Here is a 19,087-nt window from a genome sequence, read left to right on the forward strand (position 1 = left end):
GAGAAAATGTGCAAACGATAAATTGAAATGAGAAATTAAATGTTAGAGCTGCGGAAAAAGCGTGAGTGTAACGGAGTCGTCCCTCGAGTACTGACCTCGTCGAGACTCTAATGGGGACAGTTTTTTAGTTAAACCCCCCAGTCAGCACGTGTCTGAAACGGCGCTTCCCAGTTATCGGTGACATAACGGTGACTCACAGCCTACCAAAAATTACACTGTTCTCTTCCTCCTCTTCTCTACTCACATCTTACCTTTTAACAGTCCCACCATTCCATCTCTTTTTTTTTTTTCTTTTCTTAATATATGTACAAACAAAATATATTTATATTAATTCATGTGTTACGGGTATATATTAATATTAAAAAGTAAAATAACAATGGAGAAACTATATGTTATAAATAAATTTAAAATATAAGAGTTAAGAAAGAAAGAGAGAGATAAAGCAGAGGTGTCCCAAAGGTTGGTTTATGGTGGCCAAAGCCAAGGTTAGCTCCCGCTGATTTGCAGAGAGAATCCAAAGGACAATTAGAGAGAGAGAGAGAGAGAGAGAGAGAAGCAGTAAGTAACCAGAACTGAACAGAACGCCGAGAACCCCCACCTCCCCCCCAAAAAAAAGGGAGAGAGAAAGAGATTGTTATAGTTTTGAAAATTCCAATCAAGTCCTTTTTCTTCTTATCCAATCCGTAAGTCCCTCACATTTCTTTTTTAATTTTTTTATTACAAAATTATGTTTTTCTTTATTTCGTTTCTTTTTTTTGCTGCAGTCTGAGAAAAATAACTGGATATAAAAGTTTCTTACACCAATTACGAATCAGAAACAGATCTATTTTTTTATTATCTTTTTGTTGAACAGATATGATGCTTTCCGCATTGTGATTTTTTTAAAGAAAAAACTATAGATTTTTTTTTTAAATTTATGCGTATTAATTGTAATACAGAGATCTGTTTTTCCATTTATTCTTCTTCTTCATGAGAAATTGACAAAAATGGTAACTGAATATTTTGTGTAATCAAAAGTTTTATTGTTTGTGGGGTTCAGGATTTTTGGGTTCTTATCCTTTATAGAGAGAAAAAAAAATTGTTACAGCAGGCAATTTGACTTTATTTATTTATATATTTAAAAAAAAAAATCCCAACGAAAATTGATTTTTTTTAATCCATTTAAATTTTGTTTTCATCATTTGTTTATTGGATTCAGATCAGTGCACATAGGAAAATATTTTGACAGAAATTTGAGTCATTTTTGTTAATGGGTTTCGTTTATTTCATTCAAAATCATTGAGGAAATAGTCAAAGCTTTTATTTGTTTGCTTCTTTGTATTGCTTTCAATAGAAAAATCGAATTTTTCGAATGAAATTTGTTTTAATTCTATCTGAATAGGTTTATGAGGGACTTGGTTCTTGGATTCGGAGAAATTTTTGGTCTTGGAATTTTCATACTGAGACACCCAGAAAAAGGAAAACAGAGAGAGAGAAAGAGAGAGCAATAGAGAGAGGCATTTGGATTAAATTTTGGGTTCTGTGATTTCTCTTCCTTAAAAAGCTCAATTGGGTTTTACGGAGACATGTTGGAGGGTCGGTCCTGTCTGGTGTCGAGGCTATTTCCGAGCTCTTGCCAGCCTGAAACACAGTGGTACATGACTTGTCAATTTGTCGAAGTTGAAATTGGTAGCAGCAACATTAAACGACAACTAGAGATTGACCCTGAAGAGGACCATCCGCAAAGGAAGTCGTCCAAGCTATTGGATTCTTGGGAGGGACTTGGAATGTCTCAAGCTTCACGGGAGCTATCGAATAATCGTCATCATGCTGGGAATTCTTCAGATTCTGATTCCCTAATCCATCGAATTGGCCGGGACAACTCGATTAGTTGTCTGATTCGCTGTTCAAGATCTGATTATGGTTCCATTGCTTCTTTGAATAAGAGTTTCCGCTCTATATTTCGAAGTGGCGAGCTGTACAAGCTTAGGAGACTGAATGGTGTGATTGAACATTGGGTATACTTCTCTTGCCAGCTTCTTGAATGGGAAGCTTTTGATCCGGTTCGTGGTAGGTGGATGCATTTGCCTAGGATGCCCTTAAATGAATGCTTCATGTGTTCAGATAAGGAATCCTTAGCTGTGGGAACTGAACTTCTTGTATTTGGTAAGGAGATGAATGCCAATGTAATACATAGATACAGTCTTTTGACAAATTCTTGGTCATCTGGAATGAGGATGAATGCTCCAAGATGCTTGTTTGGGTCTGCCAGCCTTGGGGAGATAGCGATTTTGGCGGGTGGTTGTGACTCTGGGGGGAATAGTTTGAGCTCTGCCGAGCTGTACAATTCCGAGACTCAGACATGGGAGACACTCCCCAGTATGAGCAAGCCGCGGAAGATGTGTTCTGGATTTTTCATGGACCATAAATTTTACATTATTGGGGGGATTGGAGGGAATGAGAACACGGTTCTCACATGCGGCGAGGAGTTCGATTTACGGACGAGAACTTGGAGGGAAGTCGCCAACATGTCTCCAGGAAGAGATGCTGCCATAGCCAATGAAATGCCTGCAACAGCAGAGGCACCACCTCTTGTTGCAGTTGTAAGTAATCAATTGTATGCTGCTGACTACGCTGATATGGTGGTTAAAAAATATGACAAAGTGGAGAACTGTTGGTTCACAGTGGGGAGTTTGCCTGAACGGGCTGTGTCAATGCACGGCTGGGGAGTGGCGTTTAGAGCTTGTGGGGATCGGCTTATTGTGATAGGGGGGCCAAGGTCAGGTGAATCTGTTATAGAAGTGAACTCATGGGTTCCAGGTGAAGGTCCAGCAGAATGGCGTTTACTTGGAAGGAAGCAGTCCGGTAATTTTGTCTATAATTGTGCTGTAATGGGCTGCTGATATTTCATTCCGGGCATTGCCTTTACACTTACAGAATTGGTGTCTCTGTCTCACTCCCCCACCAGGATCTATAAGATTGATTTGTCCATCCACAAAAGTGTCCTGCTAATTGGTAATTTTCCTCTTCTTTTTTTTATAGTTAATTTTTCTCTTTGGGTGGGAGATAAGGTGGGGAAGAATTTCAGATTTGACTCGAGATTCAATTGAATATTTACTTTTACTAGAAGGAGAGAATTTGAGTTTTTTTTTCCTTTTTTATTTTCTCTTTTTAACTTTTTTTCTCTTCATATCTTTAGTTCCATTGGATTTGTCTCCCCACCCCCATTTTTAGTTACATGAGAAATATCAAAAGTTGGCATCATTTTAGCACAGGAATAGGCTCAATAATTTGGAGTAACAAACACAATACTGGTTGCTGAAAGCTATTTTTAAGAAACACAGAAACTAGTCATATGGGTTTCATTTTTCTTCTTAATTTTCTTGCCTTTGTCTTCAAGAGAGGAAATAAGTTTGTGAAAGGTTGTTGTCTTGGACGCTGCCTTATGTACTGATTGCATTAATTGATGAAATTGATGGGCTATATTTTTTAGCCTCCTCCCTTTTTATGTCATTTTTTTCTTTCTTTCATACAATCTTTCAAATGATTTAGTTTTGGCTCACCTGATGTTGGTTCCTTATAGTAGCTCATTAGATTAATCTAATGGTATCTTATCTTATGTCAATATTTAGTTACTTGGGTTTACTTATGTATCAGGAAGAGATGATTCGCTTAACCTAACCTCTATATATGTATAGTTTTGTTTCAACTGTGCCTTTGTTCTTCTGATTCGTTTTTTGAGACTTCAGCTTACGCATATTTGTTCAAATGAAATTGTGTATTTTAGAATGTCGAAATGGACTACCTTACTAAGATATGAAAAAACAAAACCGTAGAACAGGTAAAGAGGGTTAGTACTTGGGGAGGTTTGACTTGTAATATATTAATGTTGGGGTAAATATAATTTGTTTGGTGATAATTTCGGCGTTAGATTTTCTTGAGAAGATGCAATCTGTTCTAGAAAACTAACAAGTAATATGGTCAAGTATGCTTCTAGGATTTGGTAATCGGTCAGGTTCGAATGATAACTCGTAAACTTTGAAAGTGAAAAATGCAACTAGTCTAGTCGTAGTGGTAGTAGTAGTCAATGGCAGAAGTGCTTTTGATACCTTTTTTTTTTTGTTGGTTAAAATACGTCATTCATTAATAAGAAGAGCTTTGATAACTAGTTAGAAGCCTTGTATATCGTAATCCTGTCGTTATCATAAAACATATATGCATGTAGAAAAAAGCAAATGTCGGTCTGGATGGCTCCCGAAGCAGTATTTAATTTTGGCAAAGTTTCATTTTTCTTGTAAACTAAGCCTCTTCCCTAATGATTATAGCTCTCGCTTCCGAGGAAAAGCGAAGCCAAAGCACAAGAGTTAATTTTATAATCAATCATGAACAACAACAACAACAATATCTCTATGTCTCAGCTCAATTCTTCTGTCCTCTATTTTTCTATTGATTTTAAAGAAGCTGGTGTTGAATTTTGAAAGGATGTCTCAATGCACTGTATATTCTTTTTGTTTGTTTGTTTTGAAATGACACTTTATATTCTTCTTTACCCTTCAAATGCTTCATGTTTTTAATAATATATATGTACATTATTATTACAATATAAATGTCATAAATAAATAGAGAGAAACATAATCAATAAATTAATTTTCTCATTTCTTAATTAAATTTTTGTGATGAAGAATCTGATGATCTTTGCAACATAGAAAGGTTTCGTTCCAAACTCCAAACCCTTTTTATTTTATGTTGGAAAATAGCAACCTATTGATAACCATATTCTCTAATAATTTATAAAGTCAGAACATTTAATGGGAAAACTTTAAAATATATAAAAAAAGCAGCCCATTGATTGGCATTTTAACAAGGTCCAGGAGGAACGAGACAAAACTGTAGAAAAGGTATTGATTCAAAAGTTAAAATAATTGGTAGCTAAAGAAAATAGTATTGATGATTATTGATAGATGAGAGCTAGCTTTTTAGTTCATATGCGCCGACCCGATTGACGTGATAGTTATCTATTTTATCTTTATCCAGCGCAGCTGATAAGCATTATTATTAATAATACTTATGATAAATGGTCCAAATTAGGTTGGTGTGCCTCTGTCCAATATAGCTTGTTCAGATGTATCATCCATGTTTTTGTTGAATTCTCCTTTTCTTTTCAATGCAACTTATGATTATGGCAAATCTCATGTTAATATTCCTTTTTGGTACCTTTTGGACCAATTGATTACTATGTTTTTGACCCGGAACTTGCTTGGTTTAATTCCCTGACTTTAACCTACCCCTTTATCAATTATAATTAATATTCTATTTTACGTTTTCTTAATACAACTTATACGACCTTGTCGATGGCAAGAGTGTAACAGTACGAAGCTAATCTACCGCAAAAGTTTCTCTCTTGTAATGTTTCTTTAACGTTCGAGTTGTTTTGTTTTTTATAATTTTTGTTGTTCTTTGTTCGGTGTACAATTTACATATAAAGAATTTTGGGCTTTGCACTTAAAATTGAAGATCTTCCCAAATTACAGGCCCATTAAATAAATAGGAAATTACATTTTTATGACTTTTCTTTTTACAAGTTTACAAAAATATGGTTTTTAAAAAAAAACTTAATTTATGGCCTTTTCTTTAAAGAATTTTCAAATTTGTGGATTTAATTTCCTTTATTTTTGTACAAATATTAGTTTAAGCCATAATTTTGTTATTAATTACATTTTATAAAACTGAAAGGATATTTTTTGTATTTTCTGTATTATTTTTTACTATAAATTTTTATTAGTTCATTTAAAAAAAAAAACTTGATATTACATAACACTTTACTAATTATACTTATTAGAAATGAATTGTTTTTATTATTTTTCTATTGTATCATCAATTTTTTAATATCTTTTAATTTATATTGATCACTTTTCAGTTATTTTTTCACTTTAATTTTTTTGTCAACTCCATTCCTCTTCTTCAATTTTATGGAAGTGTTCCCCGTCCATTCTTCTCTTCAATCTCTATGTTAAATTTTGTTGTTTTTTAATATCAATTTTTAATCTTTTAATTTTTTAATATTAAATTGCTACTATATAACGTTTTGTAATTGTTTTTAAAGTTATTTTAATAATTTTTAATAATTTTTCTTATATATTAATATGACATAATTATTTTATTATTTATTATCATTTATTACTAATTGTACTTATTTTTGTTGTTGTCTGTGTTTCTATCATCAAAGACGTGGCAGTTAGGAATGATTGATGACAAGGCAAGTCATGGGGCTTTCAGAGTATGAACTCTTCGGGGCGGCCTAGTCCAACCAAGATGTGGGTGTCTCCGAGTGAGGCCATGCCTCGAGGTCTGTCTTACAAGCGAGGATGTCTCTAAGTGAGGTCACGTCCCAAGAATGCCCTGAGCCAATCTGCAGGTCGTGGATGTCTCTCGGCTAGGCTACGTCCCGAGGTCCATTCTAAAGGCAAGGATGCCTTCTTGTGATGCCACGTTCAGAGGGGCTCTCCTCCTTCACCAATTTCCCAAGTTTAGAATTTTGGTCGTCGGACTCGGAGTGGTTGCCAAGTGTCGGTCACCCCGGGCATGGGCCACCAGAGGGTCGTATGACAACTTTTGGCAAGCCTCGATTAGTGGTGTCGAGTTCGTACACTCAACAATCGACATTTCCCACAACGTCACCTAACATGGGCAAACGTGCAGCCGTATCCTGACACTGTCAGAGGCATGTTCCCCATAAAGTTGGTGAACAACTTTCTGCAGTGTGCCTCGTGCAATGTGCCTGGGTCGTAGTATTTATTTAGTGCAACTATTTTTTATATTAACTTAACATTAATACCACAGGAGGGGAGAATATGATATTAATGAAAGATGATTAACGTTAATGACCCCAGCTTCTATTAATAGGACTGGGGTATCTCCTTGTAAAGGGTTTGATTTTTTAGAGAGAGAAACTCTGTAACTCAGTGCAATATACACGCTGCTTGAGAACCGCCATTGAAGCATGCTATAACAAGCTTCAAGTCCACTAAGTAATAGAAACACGTGGACTAGGGCTCTTTTATATCCTGAACCACGTAAAATCCTCGTGTTCTTTCCCTAATATTTCCTTTCACCTTTCATATTAAGTTGATAGCAAAAAAGACAGTCAACATTTTGGTGCTTTCATTGACAGCTTGAAGGAAGTTTGACGAACAGTCATGGTAACCACTCAAAGGAATGCACCAGACGATACCACACCTCACGTCGCAACAGAGGGAGCAGAAACCAGTCATGTGCCACCACAAGACCACCTTGTCATGGTGGAAGACTGACGAAAATGTCGAATACGACGGAGGCGACGATGAGTACTATAAGGAGGAATATCCTCATCCCATGATTGTGGAGGAGACACTAGAAGTGGTGGCGCTTCGCGACCACGTAGCCTGTAACAACCCAAAAATCACTAATAAGGCTTAAGGGCCTTGATTAGTATGCCGGGAGGACATAATTGGTTTATGTGTGAATTAAATGATTTAATGCATGATTCTGTGATAAGAATTCTTATATGATTATACGTTATAATTGTGAAGACCAGATTATTATGTGGATATATTTGCAGCATGCGGCTTGAGGCAATCCTAGGGAGCCAGTTAGCGGGAAAGTCACAACGGGACCCAATACTTGACTCGGGGCGAGTCAAGGGGTATTTTGGGTATTAGACAGTTATTGGGTTATGGAAGTAAATAATTGGAGATATATTTGAGGTTATGAAGCTTAGGAGGGAATATTGGGGAAATTTACCATTTTTCCCTCGGGGACGTTTTCGGTACCTCGAGCTTTAGGATTAACTTAAGTAAGACAAAAGCAAACAAGGAAATAGCTAGAAACATCTAAACTGACCCTTTTCTCTCCTCTCAGCTCACTCAACTTTCTCTCTCTCAAGGAAATCATTGAAACCAAGGGAGATTTGGCTAGAAACTTAGGGATTTGAGCTGGAATCTTGGGGGATATCTCAATAGCAATTTGGAGGTTTAGAAAGGAATTTAGGTAAGCATTTAATTGTGGTTTAGCTGACTAAATTTTGTAGTTTTGGCTGGGTTCTAAGTGTTTTCGGGTTCTTGATATTGAAGATTGGTTTGAGGCTAAGGATTTGGGAATTAGCTCAGCAGCTACTTGGTGGACTTGTTCTTCAGTGAAGGTAAACTTTTAATTATAGTTAAGCATTTGAATTCTGGGAATTTCTGTCTGTTTTAAGAGGTTTATAAGCTTTTGGGTTTCAAAGATTGAAGTGTAGTTTTGATGAGTTTCTAAGTTAGGTTTTTGTTGGGTTTTACTGCTGGGAATATGTTAGAGTGTTTGTGGAAGTTAATTCGTATCATTGGGATGAATTTGGGTTGAATTGAGTGAGGTTTGATTGTTAAAAATGGTGACTTTTCTGGGTTCAAAGGGGTCGGGCCGCGGCTCAGTTCTTGGTGTGCCGCGGCCCTCTAGAGCAGATGGGAGCTGAGGATGAAGGATGGGCCGCGGCCCGTGTCTGTTATTTGGTGAGGCTGGGCCTCTGGATAGGGGCGGGCCGTGACATAGAGAGCTTAGGGCCGTGGCTCTTAATGGAATTTATGGCCTTAAGGAGGTTTTAGGCGCAGGAACCTAACCTAGGGTGCTCGGGATCGATTCCACTACCGTGTTCGGTGGAATTCGATGTTCCGGAGGCTAGAACTTGGTCCAAAAACATTTATACAATTATTATTAATGGAATCCCTTATCTTGGTTGTGACTAGGTGTAAGCTAGGGCTCAGGAAACGGATCGTGCTCAAGGGTCATCTCTCGTAATCAGAACACTTGGAATTAAAGGTAAGAAAACCGCACCCGGTTGTGAGTTTATGACGGGACTAAGGGCTCCCTATTCTTGTATGCATTATGTAAGGTGGTATTATGCCATGGAAATGTAAAACAAATGACCTAAGAGTGCTGGAGTTTATAATGGCGCATAGGGCGCGGCTCAGCCATTGGTAGCTGAGGACAGCTTAATATTCACTGAGCTCGGTTTAAGCGGACCGGAGTCAGTGGTGTAAATAGAGGGTGCGACCTAAGGCTTCGACCTTGGTTATTTCATGATTTGGTTGCTATTGTTAATTGACAAATATGATATGCTGCATATCTGAGTATTAGTTTGTGAATTTGCTGGTTATGTTTACTGATCTTGTGAATGTCATGGTCTGCTGAATATATGATCATGCTTAAAGAATTATTTGGTTATTGTCATTGTTTATGCTATGATATTATGGTTTTCTTGATGGGCCTTAGCTCACGGGTGCTACGTGGTGCAGGTAAATGCAAGGGTAAGCTTGATCAGCCCTGATTTGGAGAGCTTTAGAGGTGGAATGTACGTGATTAGTTGCTCGGCCGCCACGGTTGAGGGAGGGACAGGAGCAGGAGGACCTTAAATGTCCATTTTTCCCTTAGAGTGGCCAATTGATGTATATACTTTGGAAAATTTTGTAAACTGTCCTTCAAACGTTATTTCTTTTGGGATCCCATGTATAAAGTGTTTAATTATATGAAATGTATCTTTTATGACCAAAGCCTTTTACCCCTAGTTCACTAATGGTCTTAGCGACAAGTTTTCAACTAATTGACTTGATTAGCAAGTCTTATACTTTTATAAACACACAGTGTAACAGTCTTGGCTACCCAGGGCATTACAACTTGGTATTAGAGCGTCCTAGGTTTAAGGGTTCCTGAAGACCAGCTGGACATGTAGATTCGCCGCTAAAGACAAGCTCGGTTCAGGGTTTAGTAAATGTGTATATGTGTCTATATGTTTAAGTGATTGGAAAGAATTATGATTGTTGTTATCTGTTGGATTAATAGGAAGCATGAGATACTGAGAGAGCCTGGCTGTTGACTGCTGTGTGATAATATTGAGGCGTGCTTATTAGCATTGCAATGCATGTAAATGAATATCTGAATAATTATCTGCATATTGCGTATATATGAATGAATATATGGAAAGATGTCTATATCTTGATTGTTTGTGATTGATTATGTTCCATTGGTGAATTTTGGAAAAGCTATTACCCTTTCATCATAGTCTGATTGCCAAGTCGTTGATTGCAGATTAACTTGGATAGCTATGCGTCCAAGAAAATATACATGACTAGCCGACACTAGATATAGACTAGAGATGATGACCAGGGCCAGAACCCTCCGTCAGTCCCTGAGAACTAGTAGCATATTATGGCAGAGATGCAAGCACGACTTCAGAGCCAAGATGAACAGATCCATCTTTTGAGGCAGCAGGCTCCATCAGGGAGTGCTGTACCCATCATGCCACCTGTAGTGGCACTAGTTATTCAGCCAGTGGAAGTTGGAAACAAGTGGGAGCCGTTGTATGAGCGGTTCCGGAAGTAGTATCCCCCAACTTTTGAGGGAGGACCTGATCCACTGAAGGCCAAGTAGTGGATGACTATGATTACTGCTATCCTGGATTTCATGAGGGTAGAAGGTTATGACAGAGTAGCTTGTGCCTCATATATGCTAAGAGAGGATGCCCGCATTTGGTGGGAAGTGGCATCACAGACCAGAGACGTTACTACTTTGAGTTGGGATGGATTCAAGGATTTGTTAGCCAGAAGTACTATAATGTTGCCATCAGGGTAGCGAAGGTTAATGAGTTTGTGGGATTGGTGCAGGGCAACATGACAGTTACTGAGTATGCCCTGAAATTTGCTAGACTTGCAAAATTTGCACCAGATCTTGTGCCTATAGATACAGCTAGGCAAGACAGATTTATTAGAGGGCTTAATGCTATGATATCACGGGATATGAGAATTACAATAGTACCTGGGGGGACGACTTATGCCTAGGCTGTTGAGAAGGCTCTTACCGTTGAAGAAGTGGAGAACAAGATCTGGAGGAAGGGTGTAGTGAGGCGAGAGGGCCATAGAGCAGTGCCTCCATACTCGGGGTCTGGTAGGGGTAGAGGCCCCAGTGATTCAAAGAGGAAGGCCCCTGACACTTCGACCGCTGGTGGTCTTGATAGGAGGGGTCGGGGTGCTTAGGGAAGCCGTCAGGGAGGTGGTGAGGCATGGAGGAGTTACCCGGAGTGCACGAGGTGCAGAAGACGCCATCAGGGTGAGTGTCGGGCCAAGGCTTGCTTTTTGTGCAGGATAGTGGGGCACCTCAAGAACGATTGCCCAACAGTGAAGAAAAGGGAAGCAGGGAAGGTGGACAACTTGACTCCAGCTCGAGTGTTCACTTTGACACAGGTAGAGGTCGAGGCTAGTCCCTCGGTGGTGACATGTCAACTTTCTAGTACTGGCTCTCCTTTTACTGCATTGATTGACTCTGGTGCTACACATTCGTTTGTTTCTAGTAAGGTGATTGATAGATTGTGTAGACCTAGTGAGTACCGTACTGCGGGGTTTGGGACCATATTGCCTACTGGGGAACTGGTAATCTCTAGGAGGTGGATTAGAGCACTGCCAGTAATGGTTGATAGTAGGGAGCTTTCAGTAGATTTGATTGAGCTAGACATGGAGGACTTTGACATGATTCTAGGGATGGATTGGCTGATTAGATATGGGGCTACTATTGATTGCAGGAAGAAGATGGTGACTTTTGAGCTGGAGGGCTTCATTTTCATGGATGCAGTATGTGGACCCCGCATACCCATGATATCAGCATTAAGAGCCAGAGACTTGTTACAGGGAGGATGTATAGGTTTTCTGGATAGTGCGGTGGATACTACTAGGGTTTTGCCGGCGGGGCCGGGAGAGACCAGATTGGTTTGTGAGTTCTTGGATGTATTTCTTGAGGATCTACCAGGACTATCGCTGTGTAGGGAGATTCAATTTGTTATTGAGTTAGCACCGGGGACAGAACCAGTATCAAGAGCACCATAGAGGATGGCATCGGCAGAGTAGAAAGAATTGAAGATACAACTACAGGAACTTCTGGATTCGGGATTCATCAGGCCTAGCTACTTTCCATGGGGCGCTCCGGTTTTGTTTATAAAGAAGAAGGATGGGACTTTGAGGATGTGTATAGACTACAAAGAATTGAACAAGTTGACCATCAAGAATAAGTACCCTCTACCAAGGATCGATGACTTGTTTGATCAGTTGCAGGGAAAGACGGTGTTCTCAAAGATTGATCTTCGATCTGGTTATCACCAGCTGAGGATCAAGGATGAGGACATACTGAAGACGACCTTCCGAACAAGGTATGGGCACTATGAGTTCTTGGTCATGTCATTTGGTTTGACCAATGCCCCGACAACCTTTATGGACTTAATGAACAGAGTGTTCAAAGATTTCTTGGATCAGTTCGTCATTGTCTTCATCGATGACATCTTAGTGTACTCCATTTCAGAGGCAGAGCACGTGCAACATCTTCGCAAGTTTTGCAGAGGTTAAGGGAATATTGGTTATATGCCACGTTTAAGAAGTGTGAGTTTGGTTGCCAGAAGTGACCTTTCTTGGACATATAGTTGGCACATAGGGGATTAAGGTGGATCCATCCTAGGTGGAGGCAGTGAGAGATTAGCCGAGTCCAAGGAACGCCTCGGAGGTTCAGAGTTTCCTCATGTTAGCAGGTTATTACAGGTGGTTTGTAGAAGGATTCTCGAAGATTGCTACACCAACGACAGAGTTGACACAGAAGAATCAGAAGTTCGTCTGGTCAGAGAAGTGTGAGAATAGTTTCCAAGAATTGAAGCGACGACTTATTACTGCACCTGTGTTGAGTCTTCCTTCCGAGGAAGGAAAGTTTGTGGTATATTGTGATGCATCAAGGTTAGGTTTGGGCTATGTGTTGATGCAGAATGAGAAAGTTATAGCTTATGCGTCACGACAGCTGAAGGAGTATGAGCAGCGGTATCCTACCCATGATCTGGAACTGGCGGCAGTGGTATTCGCACTGAAGGTGTGGCGACATTATCTGTATGGGGAGAAGTGCGAAATATACAGTGATCACAAGAGTTTGAAGTATTTCTTCACCCAAAAGGATCTGAACATGAGACAGAGGCATTGGTTGGAGTTGGTAAAGGATTATGAATGTGACATTATTTATCACCTAGGGAAGGCCAATGTAGTGGCAGATGCATTGAGCCAGAGAGGCTCGGGGCAGTTATTTAGTTCTGTTCAGATTTCCAGGGAGTTGGCTGATGAGATGACCAGGGCAAGGATATAACTGATGGTGGGCTGATTGGTCAATGTTACTCTGCAGTTGACCCTACTAGAGCGGATCAAGGAGGGTCAATTGGTGGATGCACAGTTACAAGAGATTAGAGAGAATGTCTTAGCGGGAGTAGCTAAGGACTATTATATTTCTGAGGTTGGTATGCTACGGTATCGGGGGCGGATTTGTATTCCTGCTAATGTAGGGATCAGACGAGAGATACTAGATGAGTCCCATACTGCGCCATACTCGCTTCATCCGGGTACCACGAAGATGTATCAGGATCTATGGACATTATATTGGTGGCCCGGGATGAAAAAGGATATAGTGGAGTACGTGGCCAGGTGTTTGACTTGTTAGTAGGTGAAAGCTGAGCATCAACGGCTAGTAGGGTTGCTTCAGCCTTTGGGTATTCCTGAGTGGAAATGGGAGGAGGTTACAATGGACTTTGTGGGAGGTCTACCCAGGACAGTGGGACTTTATGACTCGGTGTGGGTGATAGTGGACAAATACACCAAGTCAGCTCATTTTCTACCAGTGAAGTCGACTTATACAGTGGAATAGTATGCAGAATTGTATGTGAGGGAGATTGTTCGTCTCCATGGGGTTCCTAAGTCTATTGTGTCTAATCGGGATCCTATCTTTACCTCCAGGTTCTGGGGTGCTCTGCAGAAAGCCATGGGGACTTAGTTGAAGTTTAGCACAACCTTTCATCCTCAGACTGATGGACAGCCTGAGAGGACGATTCAGGTGCTGGAGGATATGCTTAGGGCATGTGTGATTGACTTTGAGGGATCTTGGAGTAAGTATCTCCCGTTGATTGAATTTTCATATAACAACAATTACTAATCAACGATTGGAGTGGCTCCCTATGATTTTTTATATGGGAGAAGATATAGATCACCCATTCACTGGGATGAGATGGGTGAGAGGAAGTATTTGGGGCCGGACATGGTCCAGAAGACAAATGAAGCTATTGAGAAGATCCGAGCTAGGATGCTCGCCTCACAAAGCAGATAGAAAAGCTACGCTGACCCTAAGTGTAGAGACGTGGAGTTCCAGGTTAGGGACCACGTGTTTCTGCGAGTTTCACCACTGCATGGGGTAAGGAGATTCGGGATGAAGGGCAAGCTGAGCCCTCGATTCGTTGGACCTTTCGAGATTCTAGAAATGATTGGACAGGTGGCTTACAGGTTGTCTTTGCCACCGTCGTTGTCGGGAGTTCATGACGTTTTTCATGTTTCTATGCTGTGAAAGTATGTCTCAAATACGACACATGTGTTGAAGTATGAGGGCTTGGAATTGCAGACAGATTTATCCTATGAGGAACGATCGGTTTAGATTTTAGATTAGAAGGATAAGGTTCTATGGAATAAGACAATTCCGCTAGTTACAGTGTTGTGGAGGAATAGTAGGGTCGAGGAGGCGACCTGGGAGCTTGAGTTAGCGATGTAGGATCAATATCCCGAGTTATTCAGGTAAATTTCGAGGATGCAATTCTTAGTAGGAGGGGATAGTTATAACGACCCAAAAATCACTAATAAGGCTTAAGGGCCTTAATTAGTATGTCGGGAGGGCATAAGTGGTTTATGTGTGAATTAAATGATTTAATGCATGATTTCGTGATAAGCATGCTTATATGATTATATGTTATAATTGTGAAGACCACATTATTATGTGGATATATTTGCAGCATGCGACTTGAGGCGATCCTAGGGAGCTAGTTAGCGGGAAAGTCACAACGGGACCCAATACTTGACTCGGGGCTAGTCAAGGGGTATTTTTGGTATTAGACAGTTATTTGGGTTATCGGGTTATGGAAGTAAATAATTGGAGATATATTTGAGGTTAGGAAGCTAAGGAGGGAATACTGGGGAAATTTACCATTTTGCCCTCGGGGACGTTTTTGGTACCCCAAGCTTTGGGATTAACTTAAGTAACTTAAGTACGACAAAAGCAAACAAGGAAATAGCTAGAAACATCTAAACCGACCCTTTTCTCTCCTCTCAGCTCACTCAACTCTCTCTCTCTCAAGGAAATCATTGAAACCACGGGAGATTTGGCTAGAAACTCAGGGATTTGAGTTGGAATCTTGGGGGACATCTCAGTAGCAATTTGGAGGTTCAGAAAGGAATTTAGGCAAGCATTTAATTGTGGTTTAGCTGACTAAATTCTGTAGTTTTGGCTGGGTTCTAAGTGTTTTTGGGTTCTTGATATTGAAGATTGGTTTGAGGCTAAGGATTTGGGAATTAGCTCATCAGCTACTTGGTGGACTTGTTCTTCAGTGAAGGTAAGCTTTTAATTATAGTTAAGCATTTGAATTCTGGGAATTTCTGTCTGTTCTAAGAGGTTTATAAGCTTTTGGGTTTCAAAGATTGGAGTGTAGTTTTGATGAGTTTCTAAGTTAGGTTTTTGTTGGGTTTTACTACTGGGAATATGTTTAGATTGTTTGTGGAAGTTAATTCGTATCATTGGGATGAATTTGGGTTGAATTGAGTGAGGTTTGATTGTTAAAAATGGTGAGTTTTCTGGGTTCGAAGGGGTTGGGCTGCAGCTCAGTTCTTGGTGTGCCGCGGCCCTCTGGAGCAGATGGGAGCTAAGGATGAAGGGCGGGTCGCGACATAGGGAGTGTTGGGCCGCGACCTGTGTCTGTTATTTGGTGAGGCTGGGCCTCTGGATAGGGGCGGGTCGCGACATAGAGAGCTTAGGGCCACGGATCTTAAGGGAATTTTTGGCCTTAAGGAGGTTTTAGGCGTGGGAACCTAACCTAGGGTGCTCAGGATCGATTACACTACCGTGTTTGGTGGAATTCGATGTTTCGGAGGCTAGAACTTGGTCCGAAAACCTTTATACAATTATTATTAATGGAATCCCTTATCTTGGTTGTGACTAGGTGTAAGCTAGGGCTCGGGTAACGGATCGTGCTCAAGGGTCATCTCTCGTAATTAGAACTCTTGGAATTAAAGGTAAGAAAATCGCACCCGGTTGTGAGTTTATGACGGGACTAAGGGCTCCTATTCTTGTATGCATTATGTAAGGTGGTATTATTCCATGGAAATGTAAAACAAACGGCCTAAGAGTGCCGGAGTTTATAATGGCGCACAGGGCGCGGCTCAGCCACTGGTAGCTGAGGACAACTTAATATTCACTGAGCTCGGTTTAAGCGGACTAGAGTCAGTGGTGTAAACAGAGGGTGCGACCTAAGGCGTCGACCTTGGTTATTGTATGATTTGGTTGCTATTGTTAATTGACAAATATGATATGCTGAATATCTGAGTATTAGTTTGTGAATTTGCTGGTTATGTTTACTGATCTTGTGAATGTCATGGTCTGCTGGATATATGATCATGCATAAAGAATTATTTGGTTATTGTCATTGTTTATGCTATGATATTATGGTTTTCTTGCTGGGCCTTAGCTCACGGGTGCTACATGGTGTAGGTAAAGGCAAGGGTAAGCTTGATCAACACTGATTTGGAGAGCTTTAGAGGTGGAATGTACATGATTAGCTGTTCAGCCACCACGGTTGAGGGAGGGACAGGAATAGGAGGACCTTAAAAGTCTATTTTGCCCTTAGAGTGGCCAATTGATGTATATACTCTGGAAAATTTTGTAAATTATCCTTCAAACGTTATTTCTTTTAGGATCCCATGTATAAAACGTTTATTTACATGAAATGTATCTTTTATGACCAAAACCTTTTACCCTTAGTTCACTAATGGTCATAGCGACATGTTTTCAACTAACTGACTTGATTAACAAGTCTTATACTTTTTTAAACACACAGTGCAACGGTCTTGGCTACCCAGGGCGTTACATAGCCAGTCAGCAGCAGAAGATCGACACCAAAGAGGGTAACATCGTTGCCCTGCATGAGATGGTTAACGCCTTGAGTGCTACTCTGATGGCCCAAGGGCTGCGAGTGGACCCCCATGGCGAGATACTATCTAGGAAGCCTGCTGGTGTGCCACCTGGGCACCCAGTTGGAATGTCACCTGTCGATCCAGCCATTGTGCCTCCCATGCACCGGGCTGGGTTGGTACGAGATCCGTCAGCTGGAGATGGAACCCCTGCTTTGCCACAGGATTGTGGAAAAGGTAAGGTTGACGATAACCCTGATCGCAAGCCAAAGAAGGCTCGTCGGAACCCCAAAGACAACCAGGTCCCGTGGACAGCTAGAGTGGATGAAGGTTCGGGAGCCCGAGAACACCGCCAGGCTGTCAGCGCCCATGGAGCACGGGGTGTTCCGTCCAGGTGCGCCAATACAAATCACGTGAGGCCAAAAGGTGGTGTCCCCCGACACCTCTCCATCACCACAGGAACAGTGGCCAAGGGTCCAGCAAGAGAAACTTCTCTGTTGGCTGAGAGCGTGGCATCAACATCTTGGTTAACAAGGAGAATGTTGAGTCTGATGGGGAAACGAAGGTGGCCTATCCTGAGGACAGTGGTACGTTCCAAGGTCAGACTGACCTACAGGACGACCTTAATGCTTTTCGGTGTAATAAGACCCATGGGTGTGAACCCACAAAGAAAGGTCCATCAGACCTCAGGGATAATCTCAATGCTCGGAGGAGAGATAACCCGGCACAAAGTACCAACCAAGACCGCGACCCGCTCTGCGTGGAGTTAGAGAGCTTGAAGAGGATCATGCTCAGAATGGCCCAACGATAGGGCCATGACTCCGACTCAGATGATGAAGATGAGGAGCCATGCACTCCTCACATAGTGGAAGCTCTACCACAGGGCTTCAAGATGACTACCATCATGTCTTATGATGGCAGCACGGATCCCACAGACAGCCTCTCAAAGTTCAATAGGTTGATGTCGGTGCATCGCGTCTCCGAAGATGCCAAGTTTCATGTGTTCCCGATAACTCTGACTGGGCCAACAGATGAATGGTTCAAGAAACACAAGCTGGGATCCATTCACTTGTGGCACCAATTGCCGTCTTCATTCCGAATACAGTTCATAGCAGTTCGGAAGGTGAACTCTAAGGTCAATCCTCTGGCCAACATAAAGTAGGGACCCATCGAGACTCTCAAAGCGTACATAAAACACTTCAAAGAGGAAGCCGCAAGGATGAAGAGGGTTGACGATGGCATGTAGTTGATGGCCTTACAGGCTGACATTCATGCAGGGTCCCCACTGTGGGATGACCTCTAGTGGCGAGGATATCGATGTCTCGATGACTTCATTTGCCGAGCCAAAGAATATATCAGCTAGGACGAGGCCCAGATTGGGGCTTTTCGGGGGCTCGTCGCCTTTCCCTCTCCGACAGTGCCTGGCCCGGTGACCTTGGGTACACAGTATCCACCCTATGCTCCTGTCCAACCAATTATAGCGGGAACCCAGTCCAGTCCGAGCGCCCTACCGACTACTGGTTTTGGTGCTCCCCTGATGGGATATGGAGCAGCACCCACTGGATTCAGTGCTTATCAGCCTGCATACAATGCTGGAATTGCTGCTCCATCCCAGTCTGCCGCACCCAGTTGGAACTCCACCAGCAGTAGACGCAAGGGTAATGGTAAGGGCAAGAATCCCAGAGGAAATGGGACAACGCAAGCTGAACAGGGAACTGCCCTTGGTGAGAAGTATGTCTCCCAGTACACCGAGTACACCGACTTAGTTAACTCTCAGGAGAATATCTTTGTGGCCATAGAGAAACATGTCCATCATCGGAAGCCGCAACCTATCCAGAGGGACAGAGAGAGGCGAGATCCCAACAAGTTTTTTCGTTTTCATAACGATGTGGGGCATTACACCAATGAATTCCGCCAGATCAAATATGAGATTGAAAACCTCATCAAGTTGGGACACTTCCCTCAATATGCTCGAAATGGAGTGCGCCAAGTTTTGACCCCAGTAGTGGGAATGGCAGCACAACCCCCTGTTCCCCAATCTTCGAGCCTGACACCCATAACTCCGCCACAGACGATGGCAAATTGGCCTC

General features: G+C 41.5%; 1 protein-coding gene across 4 annotated transcripts; it reads left to right on the forward strand.

The window, feature by feature from the left end:
- Nucleotides 1-347: 347 nt before the first annotated feature.
- Nucleotides 348-9,539, forward strand: LOC133823070 (F-box/kelch-repeat protein SKIP11-like). Of its 4 annotated transcripts, none has more exons than XR_009888130.1 (2): nt 348-2,994; nt 9,285-9,539. XR_009888130.1 is itself a non-coding variant. In XM_062255653.1 (2 exons), the coding sequence occupies exon 2, from the start codon at nt 1,566-1,568 to the stop codon at nt 2,880-2,882; it is 1,317 nt and encodes a 438-aa protein (XP_062111637.1). In that variant the 5' UTR covers nt 348-683; nt 765-1,565; the 3' UTR covers nt 2,883-3,492. The 4 variants fall into 4 exon arrangements, 2 of the variants coding, with proteins under 2 accessions (XP_062111637.1, XP_062111636.1); XR_009888129.1 differs by lacking the exon at nt 9,285-9,539 and adding an exon at nt 4,305-4,556; XM_062255653.1 differs by lacking the exon at nt 9,285-9,539 and having other exon boundaries at nt 348-683; nt 765-3,492.
- The last annotated feature ends 9,548 nt before the right edge of the window (nt 9,540-19,087 follow it).

The sequence above is a fragment of the Humulus lupulus genome, chromosome 3 (assembly GCF_963169125.1).
Source record: "Humulus lupulus chromosome 3, drHumLupu1.1, whole genome shotgun sequence".
NCBI classification, from domain to species: Eukaryota; Viridiplantae; Streptophyta; class Magnoliopsida; order Rosales; family Cannabaceae; genus Humulus; species Humulus lupulus.